General features: G+C 33.6%; 2 protein-coding genes and 1 long non-coding RNA gene across 4 annotated transcripts; 2 read left to right on the top strand and 1 right to left on the bottom strand.

Annotated features, from left to right (window-relative positions):
* Window positions 1-4,820: 4,820 nt before the first annotated feature.
* LOC108968024 lies at window positions 4,821-5,308 on the bottom strand. 2 transcript variants are annotated; one of them, XR_001993301.1, is made up of 3 exons: window positions 5,229-5,308; window positions 4,967-5,106; window positions 4,821-4,892 (listed from the first exon to the last, which is right to left on the bottom strand). It is a non-coding gene; the product is annotated as an uncharacterized LOC108968024 (long non-coding RNA). The 2 variants fall into 2 exon arrangements; XR_001993300.1 differs by having other exon boundaries at window positions 4,829-4,913.
* Window positions 5,309-13,040: 7,732 nt separating this feature from the next.
* On the top strand, window positions 13,041-14,394 carry LOC108968002 (general odorant-binding protein 19d). The gene is made up of 4 exons (XM_018931719.1): window positions 13,041-13,130; window positions 13,225-13,503; window positions 13,971-14,024; window positions 14,084-14,394. Exons 1-4 carry the CDS (start codon window positions 13,077-13,079, stop codon window positions 14,240-14,242), a joined length of 546 nt encoding a protein of 181 aa, XP_018787264.1. The 5' UTR covers window positions 13,041-13,076; the 3' UTR covers window positions 14,243-14,394.
* Window positions 14,395-15,607: 1,213 nt separating this feature from the next.
* LOC108968006 lies at window positions 15,608-16,427 on the top strand. The gene is made up of 5 exons (XM_018931721.1): window positions 15,608-15,704; window positions 15,772-15,859; window positions 15,937-16,025; window positions 16,082-16,221; window positions 16,292-16,427. The coding sequence occupies exons 1-5, from the start codon at window positions 15,642-15,644 to the stop codon at window positions 16,374-16,376; spliced, it is 465 nt and encodes a 154-aa protein (XP_018787266.1). The 5' UTR covers window positions 15,608-15,641; the 3' UTR covers window positions 16,377-16,427.
* Window positions 16,428-17,373: the final 946 nt, after the last annotated feature.

The following is a 17,373-nucleotide window of genomic DNA, read 5'->3' as shown; positions in this document are numbered from 1 at the left end:
ACCGGAAGTCGTGAGCTGCTTGAGTCATATGTAAAAGAATCGTTTCTGGCCACTCCCCAGTGAATGGCGATCACAAAACTTTCCTCACTTGCGTGAACTCCTACACATGACAGCATCCTCTTTGAAGACTTTGGGTCATTTCTCTTTCTTCTTCATTGGAGTAGACACCGCTTAAGCGATTATAACCGAGTTAACAACTGCGCGCCAGTCGTTTCTTCTTTTTTCATTTTGTGACAATTGGAGATCCCAAGCGAAGCCAGGTCATTCTCTATCTGGTCTTTCCAACGGAGTGAAAATTTTCAGAGCTGGAGTGTTTTCGTCCATTCGGCTGATATGATCTAGCCAGCGAGGACGTTGTCTTTTAATTTTCTAAAGTAAGGCAATTTCTATAATATATAATATGTGTACATATGTATGTCATATAGCACATCAACCGTCCTCTCGAAAACTCGTAACGTCGACCATCAGATGCTATCATCGTCCATGGCTCTGCACCATATAGCAGGACGGTAATAATGAGTGACTTATAGAGTTTGGTTGTTGTTCATCGATAGAGAACTTTACTTCTGAATTGCCTACTCAGTCCGAAGTAGCACCTGTTAGCAAGAGTTACTCTGTATTTTTCGGGGCTGATATTGTTGTTGGAGTTGATACTGTTCCAATATAGACAAATTATTCATGACTTCGAAGTTATGACTTTCAACAGTGACGTCGGAGCCTAGTAGCGAGTGCGACGACCGTTTGTTTGATGACAGGAGATATTTCGTCTTGCCCTTGTTCACCATTAGATCCATTTGTTTCGCTTCTTTATTCAATCTGGAGTAAGCAGAACTAACAGCGCGGTTGTTCAGGCCAATGATATTGAGTTCATCGGCGCACGCCAGCATTGTACACCCTTAATCGAGTATTATTTTCTCCAAGAGCAGATTAAAGAAGTCGCACGAAAAGGAGTCGAATTGTTTGAAACCTCGTTTGGCATTGAACGGCTGGGAGGGTTCCTTCCCGATCCTGACGGAGGTTTTGATATTGCTCAACGTCAGTTTACACAGCCCTATTGGTTTTGCTGAGATACCAAATGCAGACGTGGCGGCGTAAAGCCCGCTCCTTTTTTATGTGAAAGTTTAGTTTTCGTAAGTTTATTTCTATAAGTATTCTAATTTAAAACTCGATTTATCCATATAGTTACGTTTCATCCTGGGTACTTAAAAAAAGCAAATGGTTTTTTATTTATTACCGCTTGCTTTGATTATGCAGTCTTGCCAATTAAAAAGTCTTGCACATTAATTGTGAAATTTTCACTAAAATTTGGAATCATACACATTTACATACAGGGGACTCGTATACTTTCATAAAGATATGCATAAGTCATAAATAAAAATTAAAAAAAAAAATGCTTGCCAACACCTCGTTATAAATTTGTTGTGGTTAATTAAATTGTTAACAATTATTAATCAGCTTATTGAAAAAAGTATTATAATATTTACAAAATAAGTATATCGCAGACAAAATGCCGAGAAGAAGTGAAAATTTTAAGATAATGAATGAACTTTTTTATTCACGAAGACGCCAATATGCTATTAAAATGCAAGCTGTTTGTGACTTTAGATAAATAATTATACAAGCCACAGTAGGATACCTTAGAAGTATTCATGACGCCAAAATATTCTTATAGTCCTCTTGCAAAACATCCTCAACGATTTTTATCTAACTTGCAGTATGTTGCTGGAGATAGCGCTAATTCACTCAAGCAATTTTTATGACACCGTTCAGGCAAAATAGTACGGAATACAGTGCGGAAGAGAGAAAAAGTTTCAACAAGTACTTTTCAAAACAACGTTTACGAATTGGGAATTGTTTCGGCATTTTAAAAGAAAAATTCGGTAGCTTGAAGAAATTGAGGTTTAGAATGATAAAAAAGAAATGCAATGAGTAGATTATGGTATGATGCGCTTTCCATAATATGCTAATCAATTTCCATATTGCAAACGAAGAACGCTTTACCTACCTCGATATGCCTTACCACCAGGAAGTAACCCAAAAAGTACTTTTCTAGGCGCGGAACTGAAAGTTGACGAAGAAACCCCAAGAATCTGAATCTTGCTCACAAACAAAGCACGAAAATTTCTGCGTGGGAACTTACGAAGAATACTATGGGGTCTAAGTGTACATTCGTCTGTTAGATACAATCGGCGAAGATTTGATGACGCACTTTTTTAGAGAAGTAGTGGAGGGATTTCAACTGAGTTTGCTGCTTCCAGAAAAAGTATGTGCTTTGAAAACCAAAGAAATCGAAAATATTGACTATCAAGGCAGATAGATTAAAAGGCCTTTTTTATAACGACAACGTCTAGTGAGATTTGAAGCTCATAGGTGAACTTGATCAGTGGCAGTGCCATTTTTTTTTTTTTTTGTCATCCTAATTATTCACATATATACAAGTATGTATGTATAAGTCTATATCTATCTTGATTAGTTTTAGATGATACTTACCATCATTGGATGAACAAAACTATAATACTCTGTAGCAACAGGTTGCAAGGGTATAACAAATCAACTCAAAAGCAAACTGAAATCCGCTGCTCAGTTTTAACGAACCAAATATATATTGTTCAAGAGTTGTATTTGGGTAAACTTATTTTTTATGCAGTCCAAAAACAAATCTTTTAAACTGGAATAAAAGTTATGATTTTATGATTTTACGAGGAGTTATGACAACATGTGAGTCGCTAATAATAGCTGCATATATACTTTTGTAAACAGTGATATCAATCAGTTAATGCAATTTTGGCTTCAACAACATTACATGAGGAACTTACAGCAAGAGAAAATGATTGAAGCCGATAAGTGCCTATGGTGCAAGAGTTCACGCACTTCATTATGGGGAAATGTCGATCGCATGCTTTTAACATTTATAATACTATACCAAACACCTCGCACGCATACATATGTAGCACATAACGCTGTCCCAGAGTTTATACATATTATTTATATACTTTATGCACTGAACTGATATCGTCTTAACGTACATATGTTTCTGTGGCCAGCAGAATGAAGTTGCTTTTACCCACTAATTGCATTATTTATGTTATGTACACATTATCAATTCAGGGTTTTCCGAAATTAATATTGTCTCACTTGCCACACATGACTTTCCGTGGGGCTTACCCATTTTTTCAAAGATGCCTGCTCCATAATTTATTTTAATTGCGTTAATTTGAGCTTTTTGATTTGTGGTCTACGCCTGATAAGCTTGATGCTTGTTTTAACTGATTGGAGGTTTGTATTTCCTCTCCATCTTTAAGATTCGTAAAAAAAAAAAAAGAATAAATTAAAAATGCCAAAGCTAAACAAATTTTTTTGCTATAATAATTTTTATTCGAATTGACTTTTCTTTTTCGAAATGATAGTATTCCTGTTGTAGATGTGTGTTGTTGAGGTGGGCCTATGGGTGTGTCGTCTGTTCATCGTTATACCGGTATGAAAGCGATGTAGCTAAAATGGTTTGAGGGTCGGGATAGATAATTAATGCTACTAGCATCCAGGGCTGTGACACAGTACTTTTATGAATAAAGATCACAGATTAATAGAGAATACTTTTTAAAAGTAGTACTTTTTGAATACATACATACATAAGTACTACATTGAATTATATTTCAATATCTAGGTATGAAAAACTATTTGCACTCTATTTTTTAGAACAATTAATCGTAAACACGTTTTTGTAAAAATTTCTCGAAAATCAACAATTCTGATATAAACTTTTCGACCTTCAGAAGAAATACTATAAACCTGTTGTTTTGTACACAGCTCTTTTAACTGGTGTTAATACAAAATTTTGTTCAATAATTATAATTGTTTACTTATTAATAATAATGTCGTTCAAATAAACAAAATCCAAAAAGCGTTACAAAAAAAAATTTCGTCAAGGTCGCAGTACGCATAACGCTACCATGACGGAAACGAATATTTTAACTAACTAGAAGCATGCCACCTGTTTAACAGTTTTAAGTAAAAACAATTTACAACTGAGCCATTACAATGTGGGTAAAAAAATATTTCACAAGTTTTATTATAAAAAATATTTTTGAGACATTGGTTTAAAATATTTTATTCAATAATATATGTAAAAGAAAACTTACCATAAATATTACTAAGCTAAACAGATTTAAGAAACATTTATAGTATGCCGGAGATATATAATATTTAAGAGGAGTTGCCACTAGTTGAAAATTTGTAAGCCAAACAAACTCATAAAAAAAAAATTAAATATTACAATGGGTCGGCTTTAGTATACAGTCCCAAAATTTCGGGAATAAATGTATGGTCGGATAGAGGAGATTCTCCAGATCAAGAATATATTATAGCCGCAGGAAGCTTATAGTTTTCGAGACATTCGCGTTTAGAATTAAAAATCTCCTCTATCCTATCCGACCCGAAATCCTGGGACGGTAAACTAAAGTCTTCCCATTACAATATCGACATCAGAAAGGAAATAACTTCGAAATAACTGCCCAACAGTTTATTTATTTCAGGGCTAAAGTATTCAAAATGATGAAATAAAAAGTATTTAAAATAGCAAGTTTTTAAACTTTGAATATTATGGGTTGATTTTGATATAATGTTCTTTACATAGTAGGTTAGTGTTCATTCTCAATATTTTAGAAAGGACGACATATTCATATTTTAGTTAATAACTCACATATTTAAAAATAACACTTTGGCTTATTTATTTGCTTTAATAAAGATATCACAATCTGTGTAAATCTATTTTCCACCACCTCCTCCTCCACCACCGCCTTGCCCACCTCCACCGCCGCCGCCTCCGCCTCCGCCACCTCCACCAACCCAAGGGCCACAGCAGCCACCTCTATGAGCTTTCGGACTTGGATGAGCTAAGGAAAAATATTATTTCACTACTACACAAATTATATATATATATATTATATATAGATATATATATACTCACCAATAGCTTTTGCTAATATAATCAGCGCAATAGCTAGAAACACTTGGATCTTCATATTGTTAGTTATAATGTCGAACCAATTAATTGGCCCTTGTATTTATACCAAAACTTTGTGGTTTCGAAAATTCAACTTTCGTACACTAGAAAAAATTGGTGAATGGAAATAAAATTATAATTATTCCTATTTAGCTTGTTTTTCTTATCATGACTCCCTTATAATGGAAAATATAATGATATAAAATTATTCTCTTTATTTCTATACTTAAGATGATTCGTTGAGATTCTTATGCAAAACTCGGTATCCATGGAAAGCATTTAACACTTCCAATTTTTAATTAGTCAAAATGTTTATTTTTAGTTTTAAATGAAATTTCGCTTAGTGTATTCAAGCAAGAATATTAAGTTACGTTGTATTCAAGTAATGCTGGATTAACGCAGTATTTATATTAATGCAGTCAACAGTATATGTTTAATAGTTATAGCATACATATGGATGTAGGTAGATACATATATAGAGCCCCAGATCAATTGCACGTTCAAAATCTAAACTGAAATCATAGCAAAAATTCCCGATATTATAGACTTCTTTATAACAATATAGATTTCTTTACAAAATGTTAAAATGGAGGACAGCTTTGAGTTTAGCTTAGATCATTATGATAATGTATCTATGTATCTAGCATTCTTCCGCAGTAAGTTTACAGATTGGAGATTCTTCAGAAAACGGCAGCTGAAAATATTCAAAGCTGTAGGTAAATAGCTGAAAACTAACAGTTTCAAATATATATCTGTTATCTGATATATGAAAAAAACACAAAATATTCTCTGTAGTAACATACTGGTACATTGAAATGACCAACTTTGACTAATCCTCATTTTAAACGTGAATGTGATGCAGACAAATCAGAAGAATTTTCCGACCATCTGGCTGAAGTTGATCATGCACATGGTTTTGAAGTACTACAAGAAGCACATTACTGTCCTTTTCTTTACTTTATACGATATCCAAAATTGAAAAAAAAACAAGACTTTAACTTCCGCTGCACCGAAGCTAATATACCCTTCACAGGTGCATTTCTTTTAGTAACTATGTGTTCAGTTTGTATGGAAGCTATACGCTATAGTAATCCGTTCTGAATAATTTTTTCGGAGGTTATGTTATTACCTTAAGCAGTAATTCATGTCAAATTTCGTGAAGATACCACGTCAAATGCGAAAGCTTTCCATATAAGCCATTGATTCCGATCGGTTTGTATGGAAGCTATATGTTATAGTTAACCGATCTGAAAAATTTCTTCGGAGATTACATTGTTGCCTTAAAAAATAGTCTATACTAAATTTCGTAAATATATCTTGTCAAATGTGAAAATTTTCAATACAAGAACTTAATTCCGATCGTTCAGTTTGTATGGCAGCTATATGTTATAGTGGTCCGATATCGGCAGTTCCGACAAATGAGCAGCCACTTAAAGAGAAAATGACGTTTGCAAAATTTCAAAACGATATCTTAAAAACTGAGGGACTAATTCGTATATATACACACAGACGGACGAGGCTAAATCGACTCAGCTCGTATCCGACCCTTCCTTCTAAGTGTTACAAACTTCGTGACAAACCCTGTTCAGGGTATAAAAATTATACCTATGATGCCTCACACAATTGTAACAAACCATTAATTTGGCTTCAGAACTGATAGGGTACATAGTATTAAAAATATTGTCGAAAACTGACTAGAACTAAAAAAGGTCTGCTCTACAGTCTGACTGCATAATTCTCAGACATTCGATAAAGTGTGACATGCTGGCTTACTATATAAAGTACAAAATCATTCTCCTCATGCTGTATAGTTAATGATTTAAGCGTATCCAACTAGGTACCATTCTAGAACTTCAAGTGCACTCTAGGTTATGATCTACGCAAGTGACATCCCAACCATTGCTAAAGCTACAATATCAACATTTGCTGATGATACTGTTTTTCCATCCGTATTAGATAAAGCAAGTGAATCAACGAAAAATTACAATAAACAGTCAATGAAGTTCCATTGTGGATCAAAAATTGGCATATATTACTAAATAATACGAAATCTGTCACATCGACTTTATTAATAAGACAATACGCTTTTGCCTCTCCACATAAATGAGATACAGAACCATACAAGGACGTAACCAAAATTTCTTTTTCAGACGTTTCTTTCTAGGTGTTATAAAGTTCATAGCTAATTTAATATACCCTGTTCATAGTATAACATGAAAAGAAAAGTTCAGTAAAAAAATTATTGAAGGAATGCAAGAGTAGACTGTTTTCGATGATTATCTATGCGCGGCCATCAAAATCAACTGATGATCAACACGTCAATAAAATCAAATAATTGGTGTTTGGGAACCGACGATCAGCAGTTAGAGATCTTACTGGAATCGTTCGAATTTCGGAAGGATCAGTGATAATCATTTTGAAAGATTATTCGGATCTAAGGAAAGTTGAAGGACGAATCTCTCATATTTTTAGAAAAACAGTGGTGATGAGTCATTAATCTATGCTTACAAAACAAAACAGATTACCGCAACAAAGGTGAGCAAAAGTCGAAAGAACCTCTCCATGCAAGTCAAACATCCAGATTATGTTGACAGTTTTATTCGATTATCGAGGTGTGGTGCACTCCAAATTCCGTCCGACTTTCCGACCGGCCAACCTGTCAACAAGGATTACTATCTGAGTGTGAGGGCTATTCCGGAAATTGACTTTGACAACTGTTTCGAGCATTGGAAAAAGGTCCAAGGGTTAATACTTACAGGGGGACGACATAGATTTTGAAGAATAAATTAAGAATTTTAAAATTATGAACAAAGTCCTATTATTTTTTACCGAAATACATTTGTACATATGTATGTTACCTTATTCCATGATGTACGCCAGATAAGCAAATAATCTCGAATTCATTCACATCACGGATTCAAGTGTATGTACTTGTATGTTTACATTATTTATTTTATGTTATCTATACGTTCATGCATATTTACATTTATATATATATGTATATACAAATAAACATATACATATATTAACAAGTGTTCACATAGTAATTTCACTCACGGTAAGGCACAGTAAAGCTATCATGGTGTATCAACAAACTATAAAAGGCATGGCTTCTGGCTCAGCTTGCTATTCAATACTCTGATTCTCACTCGAATGCCATAATAAAGAAGCTGCCGTTGAGTAAGCAAAATGCAATCGATATTTCACTTCGTAATGCTTTTATTGGCAATGATTGCTCTGTTGAGCGGTAAGAATATTTTCTTTTCTATTATTAATTGTAAAATTATGAAATTTTATTTCATATACATAGGTTTTGCGATAGCCCAAGGAGGTGGCAACCCAGGAGCTCCCGGCGCACCACCTGGTGGACCAGGCGCACCAGGCAATCCTGGAGGTCGAAGATTTTAATAAAAATGTATATATACCTGTTTTAAGTTAAAGTACATACATACATATAATATATAAACATGAAATAATCGATACATACACATACTATGTATAAATTATTATTAAAATATATATATATTATATATAAAATATATATATTTATTTGAGTTGGAGATATCCTGTCTCTTATACACATCTAGATGTGTATAAGAGACAGACTTATTTGAGTTGGAGATATCCGTTGTAAATCGATATACAAAATCACAGTCGAGGTTGAATGGTTTAAACAAAAAAGGTAGAAGATTATTTGGAATTTTAAGTAAAAATAATAATAAGACAAAATTACCAAACTGAAGAGGTTTAGGAACGCTTGTAGCAGGCCTAAGAAAACTTACTCAAATTCAAAATAACAAACACTTTTGCTGCATCATTGCAACCAAGCATTTTATACTCTTGCAACTTGTAGAAAGCCAGGGAAATACCTTGATAAATTGACTTTGCCGAAAAAGCCATTTGTTCTGTTTTTTTTTAAGTCCTGTTTGCTTTGGAACACACCTTGTATGAGCATGTCACATTCTATAACAATATTGGGTAGTCGAAAAAGTTTTCTTATTTTGTTGTTTCTTATTTTGTTAATAGATGTTGTTACAGTCGTATCGTGCTACGAATCACATTGTGTCATATCACATAGTACTGGAAATGTGAGTTTTTAAGCTTCATTAAACCAAAAAAATTAAATACGGGGTTGAAAAAAGTTACAGCTGTTCAGAAATGAGTGGAAGTTATGAATAAATTCGCTATATTTTAAAATTTTTGTATAAATAAGAGAAGAATGCCATGCAAGCCGCAAATGAAATTTGTGAATTTTACGAAGACGATGCTGTATCAGTTCGTGTAGCACAGCAATAGTTCGCTTGAAAGATGCACCTCGCTCTGGTCGATCTATTGTTGAAAAAATCGATGAAAATTGTGAAAAATTTAATGGACTGAATTAAAATCTGCGATGCTTTGCTGAAACGATTGAAATCCAACTATTTCTGAAGCAAATTGTAATAGAAGAGAAAAGAGATCATGCTCTAAGAATGTTGAAGCTGAACAAAGGGTCGCACAGCCAGGAGTAAACTTGGCTGGGAAGAGAGATTTATTGAATAATGTCTCTAGCGGAAAATTGCAAAAAATCGACCAAAATGAGACATGTTTGGTTCATTGAAATTCATTATATAAATAATAATTTGAAGACGATTAGAACTACGAAAATACTTTTTGACCACCCAATATGCAAAGAGTTTAATTTAAGTACCTAACATACAATCACCAATCACATGGAGTAAAATTAGCTGGGTGTTTAAATATTCTACTAATAGTTATTCGAACTCTTAAGTTAAGTTTGCGCTCATTTATATCTACTATAATTCATGCACAAACACACATACACTGTTATGAGTAAAATACTCACCCGGAAGTTCAAAAATCTTTATATTAGGTATTTGGGGGCTCAGGGAAGTATTCACCCGCTTCAACCCATTTTTGATACACAGAATTAATATTGTCAGGAAAAGATTCCTTCTGAATTTCAATTATATCTCTTACACATCAACCGATATTTTCGGTACCTATAGGCTTGGAAATTTTTGTTTTTGATCATAAGGTGGCATACTTTTAAGGAATTGTTAGTGTAAAATATCCATTATCCCGTTATATTAGTTACTTCCTGATTTGCGTATTGGAAAATTAAAGAATGAAATGAAATTTACAACAAGAAAAAACGTTAACTTCGGCTGCACCTGAGCTAATATACCCTTCACAGGTGCATTTCTCTTAGTAGCTTTGTGTCCAGTTTGTATAGAAGCTATAAACTATAGTGAGCCGATCTGAACAATTTCTCCTGATATTACATTGTTATCTTAGAAAATGACCTGTGCCAACTTTTGTGAAGATACATTGTCAAATGGGAAAGTTATCCATACCAGCACAAGATTCTGATCGTACAGGCTGTATGGCAGCTATATGTTATAGTAGTCCGGTATCGGCAGTTCCGACAAATGATCAATTTCTTGAAGGGAAAATAACGTTTGCCAATTCAAATTTCTTAAAAACTGAGGGACTAGTTCGTATATGTACAGACAGACAGACGGACATGGCTAAATCAACTCAACATACTGATCATTTATATATGTATACACTTTATAGGGTCTCCGGCGCTTCCTTCTGGGTGTTACAAACTTCGTGACAAACTTAATATACACTGTTCAGGGTATAATTATGTAATAATGGAAGTAGGCTTTGTTGTAGTCCGACTTCGTCCATTTTCATACTGTGATATAAAACTATAGAAAGAATGCTACCTATTCATTTAGTCGAAATCGGTCATTCGGATCCCGAGATATGAGATTTCACCAAAAAGTGGGCAGTGCCGTGCCCATCGTCCAATTTTCACTCTGTATAACCCTATTATACCATCTCGAAGATATAATTTAATATTTCTGGCGTAATTAATTATTGATTTATTGCTTTTAGTAATTTTGAACAGTATATGGAGAGTGACCGAGATTATCTTCCGAATTCATTCCTTTTCAGAGTTCTTATAATAATTTCGCTCAGTAAATTTGGTTTATAACTTTAGCAGCTTAGGAGATATGTACATTAAACTTATTAGAAGGACTTTTTCAAAGTTTTTTGACCACGGTGCCCCTAGGTACTGCGCTCCCCTGTGCCAAATTACAATTTTATTACAAAATTTAGCGTTTAGTTATGGCACTTTATAGATTTCGGTTAGTGGCGATTTGTGGGTCGATTAGGATCATGTACGAACTCATAATTTTGTGTACTAGGGAACCTGCATACCAAGTTATATCTATATCTATGTCGATTAGTTTTATGTGATATATACAACCGTTAGATGAACAAAACTATAATACTCTGTAGCAAAGAGATTTAAAAGTAATTAAATTAAATTTATATTAAGTTAATATTTTCAAATAAGTAAACTAAAGAAATATGCTGTCTCTTATACACATCTAGATGTGTATAAGAGACAGACTATAATACTCTGTAGCAAAGAGATTTAAAAGTAATTAAATTAAATTTATATTAAGTTAATATTTTCAAATAAGTAAACTAAAGAAATATGTATATAACAAATATATATTTTAAAAAGATTTTTACAGGAAATATTTTTAATAAAAATTCTACTTCGTAATTAAGGATATTTAAGAAGAAATTACGATTACTTTATTAGTATGGTATATAGTATGTTTCTGCGGAATATAAACTATTGATAGGAAGTGGTATGTAGAGTCTGATTGACATATTGTGTTTTCTAAAAGGTAAATAATTGTTCTTCCAAATAAAGGAGTGAGGTTTATTAAAGTTTATAAATAAATCGACAGCAAACAGGACTTCCTAGTTTACTTGTAATTGCCATAATTATTTTATTTAAGTAAAAAATAATTTATATCATGGACATAATATAAATTTTTTATGATCGATACAAACAGTAATGGTTAATACCGTGCTGAACTTATCGAAGTCATGAACCACCTTTAAGCGTTTTTCAAGCTACTAACCCAACATGTTGCAATATAGGAGAGCTTTAAGCTCTGATAACTGTTTAACTGGAAATTAATAGTCTCATACTAAGATAGATTCCATCATAACGAGGAAAATAGGCGAATGATAGCCTACAAAGACAAAGCTCTGTAAAGTTTTCTACTGCGCTATAAACCTTTCGTTGAACCTAACAAATACAAGTAATGCTTCAACTTTTCATTTCAGCCTAGCTCCGAACATACAGTTCATACTACATATATATGGAAAATTTATATACATTTACATATACAGAAACTAAAGCAAATCATTTTTAAAGTTTCTATACATTATTTTCTCTAATCTATTTGTTGAATAAAGGCGAGATAATTATCTTTTCAAGGCATTGAAAAATATTTGTAATATCAATAAATAAGTTCAGTGTTTGTTATAGTAATGTTATAGTTGCATAATCATTTCAAATATTTCATAGTTCTTTAAGCTGAGGACGACTACCATTTTGAAATACACTACAATGTATCGAGTCTTTTTATCTCTCTCTTCAAATAAGTTATATATTAGTTTTCGTCCGTTCCGGTTACGTAGACCCGACTGACATAGTGAAGTATACCAATTGTTTTTGTGATTAGCCGTTCGCAAAGATACTTCGCAGCAAATAAATAGAATAAGCGGTGACGACTTTGTTTAGAAACTGACTAATAATAACACTTCTATTCGAAATCTGGAAGCTAATCGGAAGTGGCATAAGATTCATAGAACGTACGGTTATTGGGTATCCTCAAAACGTCAGACGACAAACAGAAAGGAAGCAGAATTCTAAGCGCCACTTACGTAGGTGTATGTATAATATATATGTGCACAATTATGAACCATATTTAAAAATAGTATTTTATAACAATTAACAACACTTCAGCAGAAATTTTATATACATATACTATATATATATATGTATGTATATACATAGCGCAAACTTGAAGTTCTTCCAGAACCTTCAACCACGAAACTGACTACGCTTGCAAAACTTTTATGTACAAAACTGACAGATGAGTGGGCAGGTATAAAAGTAAAGTTTGGTTGACGAGAACCACAGTTGATACACGTAATTCTTCAGACGTTCTCTGACTAAAAAAGAGACAACAAAATGGTTAAGTCAAGTAGCGCACTAATAATCATTTGTTTGATGAGTCTACAAAGTGTAAGCAAATTAAGTTTTCTCCTTTTTTTGCGAAAAAGTCAATCTCCTAACGAAGATCTGTGATATTAAAGATATATACTTTGTTATTTATTAGCTCACTGCACTCAGTGAAGACGCTGACAAGTTATCTGGAAAGCGCAAACCACTGATGACGCGCGAGGATCCTTCAACTTTGGAAGATTACAAACGCACCAAACGCCAATTGCCGCAACCGCTGCAAGAGTTTCAAGATTTTGTAACAACTTCGAAGACCGAATGCGCAAAAGAAATGAATATTAATCCGAATGAATTGCAAAAATCTTTGCTTTACGAAGATCAACCGACTTCCATTGAGAAGTGTATGATGGAGTGTATTTTGAAGCGCATAGAAGTGGTGAGTTTACTTTTTATATCCTAAACAGGGTATATAAATTAAGTGTGCCTCGAAGTTGTAACACCCAGAAGAAAACGGAATGTAAAGTGTATGCATAAAGCGAGATGAGTCCATTTAGCCACGTCCGTCTGATTGTCTGGGTTTAGGTTTGTACATTGCACGTCCTTTTATTTTCAAGAAGCTGCTTTATTGTGGGAGGATCGCCCATATCGGACCTTAAGTTGACTTACAGGTTGTAATATCAAACAACATGGCTAGAAAGAACTAACAAAACTCTGTTGAGTACAAACCATTAGTTAGTTATATTTTAAGATTAATTTATATTTATACTAAACCTATACTAAATTTTATAGTCAAAATAAGTAATGCAAATGTAAGTGGCATATATAGCTATGGTGCAACCGAAGTTAGTTTTTTTTTGTTTTTAGAAAAATTGTTCGAAATTATAATTAAAATATCACTTGCAGATGAGCAAAGACGACACATTGTCGACGACGGCGATTGGATACATCGCTGACATCGTGAGTACATTTACAGTTTTATCCCCACACACAACTGTAATAATTATATTTTTTTGCAGATTGGTGATAATAATGCTTTAATAACGTCAATTGCTGTGGCCTCAGCTGAGAATTGTAAAAAGTTCATCACTGCGGAAGATTCTTGTGAGCGCGCTTTTCAAATTAATAAATGCATCGCCACTGAAATGAAAATGCGCAAAATTAAGCTCATATATTAGAGAAAAAGCAATAGGTAAAATATTACTTATGCATAGTTATAAATTAATTTGACATTTCGATTAAATGTCAGCTAAACAATGTCAAGCTAAATTTGTTTGCAAAAAGTACTGTAAAAATAAATATTTCCCAATAATCATTTTCATGCCAAAGACATATTGACTTATATTGAAGGCCTCATTTCTTCTAAAATTATATTAACATCATCCTGAAGAGCTCACTGATGAAGACCGTGCTGGGAGACCTGTGACTTCGACATACACCGACAATGTGACTCGTGTACGCAAAGTTTTGAACTCAAACCGTCTACTAAGTATTCGCTGAATTGCTCAGATATTAAATTTATCAAAATCTGCGGTTCATGACATTGTGACGGAGCACTTGAACATGCGCAAGGTGTGCACGAAGTTGGTCCCAAATTGTGACGAGTGGAAATGTGCCAAGAAAATTTGAACAAGTGTGAAAGTGAGCTCCGCTACTGGTTCGATTACGATCATCTACGAATTCGTTCCTACTTTTCTGCGCAGGAACCTATGTACCAAGTTTATTTACGATACCTCAATTTTTAAACAAGTTAAAGCGCACACGGATGGACGGACGGACAGACAGACAGTCACTCCAATTTTAACTTGTCTCATCACACTGATCATTTGTATAAATATATATAACTCTATACTATCTCTCGTTGGGTGAACAAAGCTATTATACTCAGCTGCAACATGTTGCAAGAGTATAGAAACTGTGGGACTAGTTCGACGTATCTTCTTTAACGTTTCCTTCTAGATGCTACAAACTTAAATCTAAAAATGTTTATTTTTATAAATCACATATGGAAACATATATAGAGAGGTATTACACCAAATCAATTTATGAAAAATTCGAAAAAAAATTATTTCAACAAAAGTGCGTTTAAAGTTTCGGATTTCGTGTCATTAAATTACCAATACTCGGAAATAAATATTTTGACAGGCGACAAATATTTTCTCAAGCGACATCATATTCGAATTGGTTACTTATAGAGACAGTTCGTCTAATAATTCATTTGGTAAGAATTCGGTAAAACACGTGTCTACTAATTGTTAAAAAGTTCCGCAGGAACAAAGCCTTTTTATTAAAGTTTACATAACTATTAAAGCCCATCTCGTTAGTTAGTAACGTGCGTTGGTTATGACTGCAAAAACACGTAGTTTCTACTAATGTGATGATCAATTTAGATCCCCGTCTAATGGATTTTATCAGTTGAGCATGTTCAAAAAACATTGTCGCTGATATCTGGCAAAAACAATTTTAATTTGCTTCATTCATGCATATGTCAAAATTCCATAAATTTTATTGCAATGCGCATTCAGTACTCTGGTCCAGTCTTACTGAACGCGTAGAGCTAATAAAACCCAAAATAAAATGAATAAAGTGTTAACAGTTTTTTCGGTCGTTGTTTTAATGATAGCCACAAAGGAAGTGCTGGTTAGTTAAAAAGGCTGTGATTTAAAATGTCCTAAATTTTTGAAGCACATCTTTTTACATAAAATAGGCAGAGGAAATAATGAAGGTGCCTATGGGTCTAGCGGTTGAGACTCTCGAACCGTTTGCCATGAACTGTGAGCATAAGCCCGAAAAAGGTAAGTCGCTTGCTAAATCACTCGTTCAAAGAATTCAAAATATATCCACCTTAATACTTTTTTTTATTTTAAAAAAGTACATATGGAAGAGCTTATCTTGAATAAAGAGGACGCGGACGTATTAACGAGATGTTTACGTAGCTGTCTCATGGAGCAGTTCGAATTGGTAAGAAGACAAATATACCTGATTTGTGGGAATTTGACATGTTGGCAGTTAAACAGTTCGTAGAAGACAGCACTGATGTGAACACGGAGAAGTTACTGAGCTGGATGGTACTCTTGTATTCCGAAAAAATTGATGAACTCAGGGCAATATCCAACGGTTGTAATGCGAAAAATGTTGAAATGGGCATTACTGATAAGTAAGTTGATAATTGTTTTTATGCTTGCTAACGTGTAAAGACTTATGATTTCATATCTCTCATTGAAAAGATGCGAGGTGGCGCATTCGTTTGCCATGTGCATGCTGAAGGAAATGAAAGAGCGCGAGTATGAGATACCCGAAGTGGAACAATGAGTGATAATGGCAAATTTGTTAGTTTTTCTGAAAAATTTATGTAGGTTTAAACATTCGAAATACTATTTTCAAAATATATATATATTAATATAATTTCATAATATCAACTTATATGAATATATTTGGCTATGGAGCCTAGACATAATTACTTCTATATAAATATAATCCAATGTGTTAAAGTACTGACCCATTTCTAAGTCTTTTTGATTGTTAAATATTTCTCCACTTTACTTTCAAAGTTTCAATGGTCAAAATTTGGTTTTGAACAATGTTTAATCCGTTACAAGAATCCATGGATTTGTCAAAAATCTTCTTAAATTCCAAATTTTCTAATTTCGCTCCAAAATTTTTATTTAATTAAGGTAGTACCCTCAAAGTATACGTCTTAGAAGACAAAAAAACTTGAGCTAATTTAGAAATTCGTTATTAACAAATAATATATTCTACAAATCTAATTCTTGAAAAGCTATTATAACGAAGTGATTGTTCTTGTTTTCGGAAGGGAAAATCTCAAAGCATTTGGATGCAGTGTATAGTGACCCTTGCCTTCGACCTGACAAAAGTTCAGGCTATCATATTACCAGACCACAGATTAAAAATTAGAAGTAGACTTGTCAAAATAACGCGTTAGCTCAACAAACGCAACCTTGAGCCCACTTCACAGCAGTGCTTGACACTGTTGAAGTGCAATCCGGCGAAAAGATTCGAACGTGCTCGAAAGAAGCGGAAGACTGCTTTATCAGCCGAATTGGTGATGATCGCAGTTTTCTGGGACTCACAAAGTGTGACCAGCATTAACTACCTCAAAAAGAGCAAAATGGTTACAGAGCTATATTATTTCAAACTACTGAACCGATTCGTTTCTTAATGAAAGAAAAACGATATTATTTGTCGAAGAAAAAAGTGTTCTACTACCATAATGACGCATCGGCACCACCAATTTATTTGAATGTATTCTACAAACTACAGTTCCATAATTTTTATACTCTCGCAACAA

The sequence above is a fragment of the Bactrocera latifrons genome, unplaced genomic scaffold, assembly GCF_001853355.1.
Source record: "Bactrocera latifrons isolate USDA-ARS-PBARC rearing strain unplaced genomic scaffold, ASM185335v1 scaffold_20, whole genome shotgun sequence".
Taxonomy (NCBI): Eukaryota; Metazoa; Arthropoda; class Insecta; order Diptera; family Tephritidae; genus Bactrocera; species Bactrocera latifrons.
Note: the sequence above shows the minus strand (reverse complement) of the source record. Positions and strands in the feature narration are given on the sequence as shown.